This window comes from Pogona vitticeps, chromosome 6 (assembly GCF_051106095.1).
Source record: "Pogona vitticeps strain Pit_001003342236 chromosome 6, PviZW2.1, whole genome shotgun sequence".
NCBI lineage: Eukaryota > Metazoa > Chordata > Lepidosauria > Squamata > Agamidae > Pogona > Pogona vitticeps.
This window is the reverse complement of record NC_135788.1, coordinates 75065332-75079169: the sequence shown is the minus strand read 5'-3', so window position 1 is coordinate 75079169 and position 13838 is coordinate 75065332. Positions and strand designations below refer to the sequence as shown.

Here is a 13838-nt window from a genome sequence, read left to right as displayed (position 1 = left end):
AGCCCCTCCTCCTGATGTCCCGCCTTCCACTCCCCATAGGATGGAACTTTCCCTCCAAACCCATGACAGACAGGTAACATCAGTGCTGTATGTAACACCTCCCCTCTTTATAAGTTGTTTTGTAGGGGGAAAGCTAAGGTGCTTTTTCCCAAAAAAACAACCTGGATAAAACACACAACAACAGTTATACATACCATATCATACTTACTTATACTTACATTCTAAGTTAACCATAGCAATTAGGCATTTAAACATTTACCATATACATTACATCAATTTACCTTTATTCATACAAACCAAATTCAAAAAACAGGTACATTTAACTTTTTGTCATCAATATATATACATAGTCCATGTTTCTTTCGCTGTCTTCATTCTTCAGGTCTTCTTGACAAGGCGTCAGCAACACAGTTCACTGACCCTCTGACCACCTTCACTTCAAAGTCATAGTCCTGTAGGTTTAAAGCCCACCTCATAAGTTTGCTATTGTGGGTTTTCATTGTCTTTAACCATTGCAGTGGTGAATGGTCAGTGCACAGAACAAAATGTCTTCCCCAGATGTAAGGCTTGGCCTTCTGGATCGGGTAGACTATGGCCAAACACACCTTCTCCACGGTTGCCAAATGTCTCTCACCTTTTTGAAGTTTCCTACTCAGGTAGGACACTGGATGCTGGTCACCATTCTCATCCTCCTGGCACAGAACTGCTCCTACCCCGCTGTTAGACGCATCGGTGTAGATGATGAACTCCCGGTCGAAGTCTGGAGCACGCAGCACTGGATACTGGACGAGCGCCTCCTTCAACCTCTGGAACGCCGCCTCACAGTCGCTGGTCCACGGGATGCGGTCATCAGCCTTCTTCCTCGTCAGATCGGTCAGCGGAGCCGCAATCTCGCTAAACCTCGGGATGAACTTTCTGTAGTAGCCCACCAACCCAAGAAATGATTTGACTTTTTTCTTGGTGTTGGGTCTGGGCCAATCACGAACAGCTTCTATTTTGGCCTCCAGGGGTTTTATCACTCCTCCCCCTACCATGTGACCCAAGTATTTTATTTCTGGGCTACCCAGCTGACACTTGCTGGCCTTTACTGTTAGCCCTGCTGCACTTAACCTCTGCAGCACTAACTCCAGGTGTTTCAGGTGATCTTCCCAGGTATTACTGAAGATCCCTATGTCATCAATGTAGGCCACTGTAAAGTCACTGAGCCCTGCCAAGGTCTGGTCCATCAGCCTTTGGAATGTGGCTGGTGCATTTCTGAGACCAAAGCTCAGGACTCGAAACTCATAGAGACCAAAAGGGCTGCAAAAGGCAGTCTTTTCTTGATCCCTGGGATCAATTCTTAATTGCCAATATCCCTTTACCAGGTCCAATGATGAGATGAACCGACAACCCCCTATGGTTTCAATCAGGTTGTCTAGCCTGGGCATTGGGTAGGCATCAGGAGTGGTTACACGGTTTAATTTCCTGTAATCGACACAAAACCTAATGCTCCCATCAGGCTTGTCCACAAGGACTATCGGAGAGGACCAAGGACTAGAAGAGGGGACGATTATGTTCTCCCTAAGCATCTCGTCCAGCTCCTTCCGCACCTTGTCCCTATAGGGTCCCGTTACTCGGTATGGGGATACTGCCTGCGGGGGTGCATCCCCTGTGTGGATCCGATGCATCACTCCCTTCACTATCCCCGGCTTGTTGGAAAACACCTGTTGATATTTACTAAGCAGCATTTTTAGTTCTTGCTGCTGGTCTTGGGTGAGTGCAGGACTGATCTTTACCTCCTCTGGGTTGTATTTTACTTCCCCTCTACCCTCCCAGAAGGGTAATTCAGCTTCCTCACTCTCAGCTGCTTTTATCGCAAATAAAACCCTCTGTTCCCCTCTGTAGTAGGGTTTTAGGGCATTCACATGAACCACCCTCCTTGCTTGGTTCTCCTCCTGCTCTATAAGGTAGTTCAGGTCTGATATCTTGGAAATGACCCTATATGGTCCTGCCCATTTGAGCTGCAGTTTATTCTCTCTGCAGGGCCTAAGCCAAAGCACTTCCTCCCCTGGGTCAAAGTGCCTCTCTCTAGCTTTGTGGTCATACCATGTTTTCTGTCTGACCTTCTGAGCTTGCAGGTTTTCTGCTGCCAGCTCCAGATTTCTCTTTAGGTCATTCATCAAGGTGTCTATGTATGTCACAACGTCTTGTGGGTCATCCTGGGTGATCTGCTCCCAATTTTGTTTGATCAAATCAAGGGGCCCTTTCACCCTTCTCCCAAATAAAAGTTCAAATGGACTGAACCCGGTACTGGCTTGTGGCACTGATCGATAAGCAAACAAAAGGGATTGCAGCTTCTGGTCCCAATTGTTTGGATTCTCTGCCAAGTAAGCCCTAATCATGCGCATTAGAGTCCCATTGAACTTCTCAGTTAACCCATTACTTTCAGGATGATAGGCAGTGGTTTCCTTGTGCTTAATTCCACAGATTTGCCATAAGCGTTTCATGAGCTTTGATGTGAACGATGCGCCCAAATCTGTGATTATTTCTGAGGCAAATCCCATCCTGGACATATACCCCACCAAGGCATCTGCCACTGTGTTAGTTTCAATGTTAGTCAAGGGTATGGCTTCAGGGTACCTCGTGGCATGGTCCACAATGGTGAGAATGAACCTGTTCCCCCTCTTTGTGGCCTTGGGCAAAGGTCCCACAATATCCACCCCTATGCATTTGAACGGAGTGTCAATCACAGGCAAAGGGCACAACTTTGCTTTGGTCCTGTCGCGGCTATTCCCCTGCCTTTGACACACATCACATTGTTTACAGAACTCCCTGATCTGCTTCCCTATGTCAGGCCAGTAAAAATTCTGTGTGATTCTCTGCTGTGTTTTGTTCACCCCTAAGTGTGCAGCAAACATGTCAGAGTGCCCCCTTTGTAAGATCATGGGGCGATACTTTTCAGGTACCACTAGCTGACTCCTGATCCCATCTCCCCCTTTTGAGATATTCCTCAGGGTCTCTCTATACAAAATCCCCTTTTTCTCCAGAAATCTCACTGGGGTTTCAGGTGTTAGCTGGGCGTCAGTCACCTGTTCAAAACACTTCTGGAGAGTGGCGTCTGCCTTTTGCTCTTGTCCAAATCTGCTGTCTGTGGTTAAGGTTTCCACCACAGCTTCTGAACTCCCCCCACCTGCTTCCGTCTCTGGCTCATCATTACCCCCCTGAACTGTCCCCGTGGTGGCTTGTGAGCGTGTAATCACTAGCACCCGTTTCACATGTTCAGCCAGGTCATTTCCCACGAGCACGGCTGCTGGCAGAGTCGATGAAATCGCTAGCCGCCAAACTCCCCTCCAGCCTTGAAAGTTCACAGGTACCTCCGCGACTGGCAGTGAGATTACCTGCCCCTCAATCCCTGCCACCTTCATGCTCTCATTTGGGATTACATACTCCCTAGGAATAATATCTGGATGGCACAGGGTCACCTGGGAACAAGTGTCCCGCAGCCCCCGATACTGATGGTCAAGTATTTCTACGTCCACCCCTGCTGTCTCAAACAACTGAGAATCTGTTCTCACCAACAGGCAGCGCCTGACCTCTACAAGAGGACCATTTTCCTCAGCCTGATCAGCAGATGTAGCTGTTCCAGATTGAGTAGCCATGGCAACAGGCTCCCTCAGTGACAATGAGCCTTGCTCTTTCTGGACACAGAACACAGCTTTTGGCTTGGTTCCACTCGAATCCTGAGGCACCATTCCTTTTAGCTGCTTTAATTTCTCACACTCTGAGATTAGATGGCCCTTTCCCTGACAGAAATAACATTTTCTGGTGTATTTTGAGTCTTTCTCATCTTGTTTTGGTTTTCCCTCCAAAATCTGAGGTCTTGGTTTCATGTCTGAGGGCTTCCCTTCACCATGGGCCCCTCCCCCTTGCTGGCTTTTCCCTGGTCCCTGAGAGTACTTGCTGTAGGTTTCTTTAGGTTTCCCCATCGCTTTCCCCTCACCCAAGGGCTTTCTTATTTGGGAAATAAAATCTGCAATCTCGGCGGCTTCTGCCACAGATTTTGGTTTCCTTTCCCTCACCTGGAATTTCAGTTCCCCATGCAGGACTGAATAGAACTGTTCCAGCGCTATCAAATCTTTAAGTTGCTGAAAGGTCTCTGTCCCCTCCTGAGATAGCCATTTCTCAAGCAGCCTCACCAATTGAGCCCCCACTTGGGTAAAAGTCTGCTCTGGTTTCTTTGTGAGGGACCTGAATCTTTGCCTCAGCTGTTCTGCATTTATCCCATGTCTTGCAAACACCAGTTTTTTAAACTCTGCAAAATCTTTCATCAGTTCCTCAGGCATCTCGGCATAGACCTCAGCCAGGCTACCACTGATTAAAGATCGCATGATGGTCATCTTCTCAGTTTCCCTCACTGAGAAGTCCACAAACGCTCTTTCCACTAGGGAAAAGAACACCTCAGGACAATCTCCCTTGTGGTACACAGGGAATTTCTTCAGGTCAGCTTTAGACAATTGGCCTCCCTCAGAATCCCTATTGTTATTATTGTTCTGATTCATCAGTTCCAATTTTCTCAACTCAAACGCCATTTTCTCTCTCTCCAATCTTTCTTCTCTTTCCATTCTCTCTCTCTCTAATCTTTCTTCTTTTTCCAATTGCCTTTGTTTCTCTTCCCTTTCTATTTCCCTCATCCTCAGTTCATGCTGTTGGGCTAGGAGCAATTTTCTGAGTTCTGGGTTCTGCTCTCCTGTGCTGTCACCCTGCACTGAGCCAAATTCATCCTCAGAACCTTGGTCTACCTGGGGGTCTTTCACTTCACCCATTTCTGCCATCTGGCTTCGAGTCAAGGGCATAATCCCCCCTCAGAACAGGCTGCTTTAAAAGTCAAGCCTCAAAATAAAACGACCACTTTTTTTTTCTTTTGCCTCAGAACCAGCTTTCCCTATAGATTGCTGCTGTCCTTCAGCACTACTTGCAACTGTAGCGAGTTAGAGTCTACCCCCCCTCTGCTGGGCCTCTCAGCAGGCAGGCTAAATCACTTCTACTTTACAGTTTTGCCTCAGCTTTTTTCCCGCCAAAACCAGGCTGCCTCAGAGCACCCTAATCTAGTCTCCCCAGTTGGCACGTTCTTCCACTAGCGCACCTCCCCCTGAGGTACACCTAGAAGATTACCTACGCGCCTCAGATTGTCCCTGACTAGACCCCCCTTGCTCTGGGCACACGTGCCAAGGCTTTGCTGGACCACTGGCCAACTGGACCAGTCGTATCCCACACGCTGGACACCAATCAATGTGACAAACCCAGACCTACTGGGATCTGCCACACGTTAACTAAGCTGCCACCAACCATTCCCTATAAGAAGTCACACAGACCAGGGATGGATTTTCAACAAATAAAAGAATAAGGTTTATTTAAAACAACACACAGGGAAAATAAAACGATCAGGTGAATAAGATAAAGTAACGTGGCTTATTCTCATTCATACATGCATACAGTTTGGTTCACACAGAACCCTTAACTTGAAGCACAGACCCTGAACCTATCAGTTCTGGCTAACCAACAGACACCTGAACCTATCAGGTTGGTACTCTGACACACAGTAGTACCCTGTCTGACACACAGACTCCCACACCAGCTTCTTCTTCCCAGCTGCTGCTTCTTCACATCCCAGCGTCTGAACTTCTCCACACACGCTCCACATATATATACAGTACAGCCCCTCCTCCTGATGTCCCGCCTTCCACTCCCCATAGGATGGAACTTTCCCTCCAAACCCATGACAGACAGGTAACATCAGTGCTGTATGTAACAATTATCATCTGCTCTTCTTCCATCTTTGTGTTTCTCAGCATCTGTCTGGTTTCCTGTCATATCCATTTCTCATATTCCAGCAGGCTTACCACTGGTTTATCCTACTGTGATCTAACCATGTCAGTTCCATTCTGTTTTCACACATCATCTTCATTCAGACCATAAATCTGATTATTCTAACTAGTTCTCCTGATTGGCAGACCTGGTGTCATCCTCATTTTGAACTGCTGATTATGACAGCTAAATATCTTCCATTCCAAGATAAACTTACCACCCCACCTGCAGATGATCCCATATGTTCTGCAGTCTGTTGAAGCGGTGGTCCCCAACCTTGGGCCTCCAGATGTTCTTGGACTACAACTCCCAGAAGCTTTCACCACCACCTCTGCTGGCCAGGATTTCTGGGAGTTGGAAGTCCAAGAACATCTGGAGGCCAAAGGTTGGGGAACCACTGTGTTAAAGCACCCAACATATAGGTTTTTACTTTATTACCATCTTTGCTTACAGCAGTTGAAACACCATAAACCATTATCTCATGAATTTCTTGCTCTCTAGAGTACTGACCTATAGTTCCTGAGGACAGCTGCGATTTTTGTTCAAGCATCCAGGTGCAGATGTGGTATTAATAGCTTCTTAAATGTTTATGTCTGATTGTATGACTGCTTCCATGCCAGCTGATAGATAGAGCTGATGTCTCAATGCAGTCGGTTGGAAAACCTATGTACTTCTAGCATTGTCTTTCAATATCGCTAGCTGTCAAGTATGTCTAAATTGTTATGATGTCTTCCAAAGGAAAAGATCTTGTGTTTTGTGATAATTTTTGGAGGACAAAAGAGGGTATCACCAATTTTGCGTTTGTATTCTATTTTGTATTGACCACATGGGAACCCTTCATTTCATTGGAATTACGAGGATATCTACACACACACACACACACACACACACACACACACACACACACACACACACACACACACACACACACACACACACACACACACACACACACAGAGAGACACAAATACCAACAAGTATACACATGGAATCTCAACATCTGCAGAGCAGGACTGCAACCACTATGTAATAATATTATTTTGACTTTCATCTGACCCCTATTTACTCAATTAACATTCCAATTCCCAGATGGAGGGGTGAGGTTTTCTGTGTTACAACACCCCTCCCTGGCCAAGGAGAAACTTGTCCATTTCAAAGAAAGGCCAAAAGTGGAGGGATGCGTGTGCACATAGCCTGTGCCTCTTTGTTTGAAGAACTGAGGTTTTGCTCAAACCACAGCTGACTCAGCTGTAACCATAAAACAGAAACTGTACTGTTTCTTGACTTACATCTAAGAGAGATGTACCTGGCAAACTCCACATTGCCAAGAACTTTTGGACTTTACGTCTAAGAGTAGCTTTCCTGGCAAAATTCATCTTGCTATGAGCTTTTGGACAAAGTTCTGACAGTGTTACAAACGTGATAAAGTGGGTTTTTTTTTTAAATTAATCCACAAAAGTGTGTGTACTGTACAATTTTTTTAGTGATCTACAATGGGATTGTCTATTTTTGCATTTGTATTTTATGTTGTATTGACCACAGGACTGCCCTGTATTTCACTGAATGTAGCAAGCTTTGCAATACAACATATTCTTTTCATGAAACAATAAAAGCTTTTAAAAAAGGTTTACAAGATAAAATGCTATGATAGGGAATAGAGCCCAGCACAAATGCTGCTCCTCCCTGAAGCCAGAACCCCAGTATTTTAGTCACTGATGTTTCTTTATGCAGAAATGCTTTCTGTCCTATCTGCCCAGAGATAGACTTGCTGTTCACATATCCCATATCTATGATGCACAGAGATCATAATGAAGGAGGACAGCTTGCTAACTTGCCTTTTCAAGTAGTAATTTGCAAGTTTGTGCAATTCATGCTCCCTGCAATTTAGAGCACATCTGTGTCATATTTCTATGGTCACTGTGGATGTAAAAGTGTAAAATACTGCCAATAGCACACTGCTTTTATTAAAAATTTAATGTGCTACACTAGTTAATGCTGTTCTGACTGCATCTGAAATAAGCATATTGTGTGGCTGGAAAAGGGCAACCAAAACATTCTAGTGCTAGAACAGCTCACTTATGAGAAAAGGCAGGATTGTTTAGCTTAGAAAAAAATGAGTAGAGGCCATGTGCTAGACATATATGAAATTATGGTCTTGAGAAGTTGAGAGGGTGAAGCATTTCTCCCTCATAATAAGAGAACCTGGGGTTATCCACCGAAGGGAAAGGGTGGGATAGTTTAGATAAGTGAAAAAGACCTTGCTCTTCATACTATATATTGTTAAACTGTGGAATTCACTACTACGGGATGTTGTAATGGCTCTCATTGTGGGCAGCTGTAGAAAAGAATAGACAAATTCATGCATTATAAGGCTATCAAGGAGTGTGAGTAGAAGGGTGCAGTTGTGTTCATGTTCTTCTGAAGGCTCCTCACAGGCACACTGGTTGACCACTGTGTGAACAGAATGCTGGACTAGCTAGCTATGCATTTTGCTAGATCGAGCATGACATTTCTTAAAATGCAACCCAAAAATTTAAGAAAAGCCAGAGAAAATAGATAAGTAAGTAGAACTCTTCTGGCAAAGAAAATCTCAAAGCTTTTGTTTCCACACAGGTAGCTGTTTCAGTCTGTAGTCTATTGCAGCAAAAACAACAGAGAGCTTTGTGACACCTTAAAGCAAGTTCCATCTGGTATAGGTTTTTGAGAACTGCAACCATTTCTTTTGATGCATGGTGGAGAGTCTAAAGGCTAATGGAGGTGCACTGAAATCCATGAAGCTCATGCCACATCAAACATGTAAAACTTTTTAAAGTGCTACAAGACTCTTTGTTGTTGCTGCTGTCCTTTTTTATAATTATTTTTAATGTTTTTTTTTCCTGTTATGACAGAAGCATGTGAGAGATGAAAAAGTAGGCATTGGATCTTTTTCATATTAGAGAGAAGAATGCCTGTCCAGTTAAGCACAGCCGACTGCTTTAGGCAACAAACGCATGGATGACATCTAACTTTTCCAGGAGATGTCACATTATGTTATGTTGTGCTAGCGCACAGGAGCAGCTGATGTATTATATACCTTATATACCTTGATACACATGTTCATCATAGGTACACCAGTCACTTCTCCCCATGAAATCTACAAGTCTGAACAACCTAGTATGTATAGCCTAGTGTACAGATTTCCCAGTGTCAAATACACTCATCCTTTGACTAGCCTATGTAAAAATCTTGTTACATTTCTTTTTCTACGTTGTGCACATGATAGATTTCTCCGTCTTTCTTAGGTTAACTTGAGTAACAATAATATTGGGGTAACTTTCCAGATTACAAAACAAATGGTCATTGTATGTCTGGTTGATAGTCTTCCAAGCACACAGTGTTTCAGTGAACTGGCCTGTCACATTGTTCATAGCTGGCAAGGGAGCAGTTTCTTTGGAGAAGGTTGTATAAGATGCTTTTATATCTTCCAGACAGAAGAGAACTTGACAACAAGGATGGATGGGGATTGTGGCAGTGAAGGGCATTCAAAAGCTGCATCAGCAAGTGAACAGAGTCTTGAAGTAAGTAATTTTCAGAGTAGTAGCCATGTTAATCTGTGCAAGTATATCAACAAGAAACAAAACAAAACAACACCTTAAAAATTAACTGCTATATTTTAATGTGAATTTTTGTGGAACAAGTCTCACTCTTAGGTTTGAGGAAATGGACTTGCTCCACGAAAGCTCACATTAAAATATAGCAGTTTGTCTTTAAGGTGTCACAATGTTTTTCTCCTCTTCCACCTCCTCTTTTGCTTGTTTTGTTTTTTTGTTGAAGTACTAACCTGACCTCTAGGTGGTGCTGCAGTACAAAAGAATTCTTGTTTTCTTGTAATTTACGGGATCATTCCTTGAAGTGGAAAAATACCTTAATCTTCTAGTTGTGGAACTGCCTTCTACAATATATCTGATATGAAAGAAATTAAAACAAAGCAATCCACAGGACAGAAAAAGAAAAAAAGTTGTATTCCGTTCTAGTAACTTAAAAGAAGAATGCACTCAGACACCTAAGGTAGTGAGTTAATTTTGTACTATAAAGATATATGAAATCATGCAAGGTACATTCAGTAAAATAAATCACACCAATTCCCAAAGTTTAAAAAATACATGAAAAATTTACTTTAAAAAAAGAAGGAACTATTTTTTAAACATTGTTTTTATTAATTTTCATAGGGAGAGGGATTATGGTACAAACAGGGGGACCAGGTAAGGTGGGGGGAAGAAGGAGCCATATTAATTTGTCTCAGCGTTTTATCAAAATAAAAGGGGGAAAAGAAAAAAAGAGCAAAGTGGTCCTTAGAAAACTAACAGATTTTTTCAGTATGAACTTCTGTAGATCAAAGCCCACTTCTTCCCTTTAATGTTACCAACTGTTCAGTTTAACTTTTGTTTTAGGAGCTTTCCATGTTGACTCAAGCTCAAACATATCAAGAAATTGCAGCTGTTAACGACCACATTCTTAACAGGCACATTACATGCATGTATATGCTGACATTAGCATCATTTTGGTGCTCAATCAACACATACATACATATTAGAGTCTTTGAGGGCTGAGTATTGTGGCCTGCACAGGTTTTAGTGCTGTGGTTCTAATATTTCAGCATTTTAATTTTTTGTTGTTTGGTTTTAAATTGTTTTATACAGTTTTGTAACTCACCCTGAGATCCTGTGATATAGAACTGGCTATAAGTGGTCAAATGAATGAATGCTGACTCATCAAATCCCCATTCATTCAATGGGACTAGTTGTGGATTACCTAGCTGTGAATAGATTTTAGTCAAGGCATAGAATCTACTTCCAGTGTTCAATCCACTTCATTTTTTAATATAATGATGGAATGTGCTTCACCTAATTTAGGGCTGTCTAACATGAAAATATGTGACTGTATATAAGATTAATGGGAGATTTCAGTCCAGGAAGACAGTATGGCACCAACTTTCATTTGACTGATTAAAATTCAAAATCACTTGGATTTCAAGATATATTGTAGTAATTTAGCCATGTTAGTTTGGCTGAGCATGTTGGCTAATGCAGTAGAGAGAAGGAGAAAAAAAATATCCAAAATCATACTAGAATTAAAAAGATAAACAATTTTGACTAGGACAGGTAGATGCTGGAGACCAACAACATGAAGGGCCACAACTAGAATTTAAAAGATAAACAATTTTGACTAGGACAGGTAGGTGCTGGAGACCAACAACATGGAGGGCCACAACTTACCTACTTCTGTTTTGGAGCCTGCCCATATATGAAGAAATCAGAATATTCCAGCATTTGAAAAGGAGATCCCCTCAGGTATGCAGATTTTGTCTGTACTGTGGGCCCCCCCTCTCTGTGGAATCACTATCCACAGATACACTTATCTACTGGCTGAAAATACTAAATAAAAAAACCCAGAAATACCTATTTATATGTATTTCCAGGGTGTATTTACCAGAACTAGTCATTAGAGGAAGCCAGAGACTATGCAATGTATAGCATTTGATACTTCTGTGTTTTGCTGCATCTGCAGAGGGGCTCCAAACCGATCTCCTGCGGATACTGCACTTGGTCTAAAGCAGGGGTCTCAAACATGCGGCCCGGGGGCCATTTGCGGCCTGCTGGATAATAATTTGAGGCCCCTTCCTTGCCTGCCCCCCCAAAGCACCCACACATCCTCTGCTGTCAAAGAGTAAAAAAAAAGCCTCACTCGACGGCTCTCTCCCAAGACGACGCCTCTTGAACCCTGAGCATTCTGCCGGCTGGCAGGCTGCAGTTCTGGATGGAGGGTGCAAGAGGCACTGTCTTGGGGGAGAGCCAGTGAGTGAGGCGCACTGCTAGCCCTTTTCCCCGAGCGCCTGAGGCACCGCCGAGCGATGCCTGAGAGCGGAGCTTGCTCCCAGCCTGTCCTCAAAGAGCGCCTCCAACAGCGCCACCAACAGCAGCTGCCGCCAACACCTCTTCCAGGAAAGTGGCTCTCTGGATCTCTTTCTCGGCACCCCCAGCACCAGCTCGACCAGTGGCCGCTTCAGCACCCAGCGGTGCTTCCTCCTCCTCCTCGGAGCTGCAGCTGGGCTAAGGAAACTCCTGGGTGGCTTCTCTGGGCTCTTGCTCCATCTGATGCGGAAAATCTGATGCAGCCCAGCCTCACCCAGACTCTGCCTCCAGCGGCCCCCAGATAAATAGAGTTTGAGACCCCTGGTCTAAAGCAAGCCAGAATAAAACACAAAAGCTTCCACTTGATGCCTCTTTCTTCAGATAAGTTAACATGCTTTACTGAAATCAGTAGAACAAATTAATGATCATGACTAATTTATGTCCGATGGATTTCAGTGAGACTGAAGCATGACTACTCCAGTTGGCACCTACAGTAAATCAGTTTGGCCTGAAGATATAACCACCAGGTCAATCTCTAAATGTTCTTTTGCTTATGGAGCATGGCACGTAAGGGGCAACTTGTGGTATTCAGGAGTACTGTAAATTCAGTCTTCTGAGTATACTCCCAACCTGGGCCTCCAGATGTTCTTGGACTTCAACTCCCAGAAATCATGGCCAGCAGAGGTGGTGGTGAAGGCTTCTGGAAGTTGTAGTCCAAGAACATCTGGAGGCCCAAGGTTGGGGACCACTGTTGGAGACTACAGGAAAAAAATTGTACAAATATGTTTGAAGTTCACAATTAGGAAACATGTTGATTCTGTGCCTGTTACCCATGCCTGTAATATTGATTTCACTGAAGAAGAATTTTAATTTCTCTAGACCCTGTGGAATATATGTGTGTGTGTGTGTGTTTGTGTGTGCGCGCGCAAACATGCAGGTCACCTTGATAAACAGCAGTGACCATTGTTATTCTTCTTACTTAATTTCTCAGTAGCTTTTGATTCCATTTACCATCCCTTCCATCTGAAAGATTGCGCTGTACTTTACTGGTTGCACTCCAGCCTACTGGGCTGGTTCCATAGATATATATTAGGAGACTTTCTTGCCACTGAGCATAGTTACATTATTGAAATTAATCAGGTGAGGGATCGGGGGTTTGAATTGAGTTTAAAGTTATGGTTGTTGAGTCAGCATGTGCATCCTCTTGGGAAAACTTTTAATCCATTTTAAAACTGTGTTGCATAACAATTGAGGGCGCCTCCGTGGGTCAGGAGTCACTCCACTGTTTGTGGGACACATTGGTCAGCTGTTTGGTAGAGCAGTTTACATAAACAGAAGCATTCACAGATGCCAAAATGATTGAAAATAAATTGATCTGATATCCAAGTTAAAATAAATGACCCTCTGGCAGAAGAGTATTTTATGTTGCTTCTAATCAAAGTAACATGATTCCCTTTCTAAACAATCTGCACTTCCATGTGTGTCATCTAGTCACCTTTTAAAAATTGATTTAAAAAATACTAAATCTGATTCAAACATGGTTTATTTCCTAATGTAACGATACTCATCTTACTATCTTATCCTCATGGCTGTTTAATATTTGTGTGAAGCAGTTGTAAGTAATCACCAAAAGGTTTACAGCAAAATGTCAGCATGTTAATGACACCCAGCTTCATTTCTCTGTCACATTTCAGTTGGGTTTAGCCATGTTTAGCCTTAAGGAAAATATGTTTTTCTACAGATCCAGGTTTCAGGCATGAGTAGTATGAACTGACAATGTCCCTTTCCATAAAGAACACTCTCATACTAGTTAGAGGGCAAGACAGCAGTCCTATTGGCCAGACCTCTCCAGACATACACTTTCTGGGCCCAGTAAGACAAGAGATCAGTTTCTTTTGTTTTGCAGGGCTCCTGCCTCTGCCATGTCCTTTCTCTGCAGTGGTGTCTCTTGAGGATACGTCACTGCCATGCTTGTCAAGACAGTGTCCCAGAAAGCTTGTCTTGTTGTTGCAGGACTTGGGCTGTAGCATATGGCTGGTAGTACTTCTTGTTGGATTGCTATAAATATTTCTAGTTTCTTCCTGCTCTGTGTAACTCCTCAGT

The 13838-nt window shown here is 43.4% G+C and overlaps 1 protein-coding gene across 14 annotated transcripts in view; it reads left to right on the top strand.

Moving 5' to 3' along the window:
• Window positions 1-13838, top strand: part of COBL (cordon-bleu WH2 repeat protein) — a 187648-nt gene that overhangs the window by 76422 nt on the left and 97388 nt on the right. For 10 of the 14 annotated variants that reach the window (XM_078377595.1, XM_078377592.1, XM_078377593.1 and 7 more), the window contains one exon: window positions 9312-9401. The exons of the other annotated variants lie outside the window; for them this stretch is intronic. In XM_078377595.1, the coding sequence (XP_078233721.1) occupies window positions 9312-9401 (90 nt within the window). The remainder of the gene's footprint in view (window positions 1-9311; window positions 9402-13838) is intronic. 14 annotated transcript variants of the gene reach the window in all.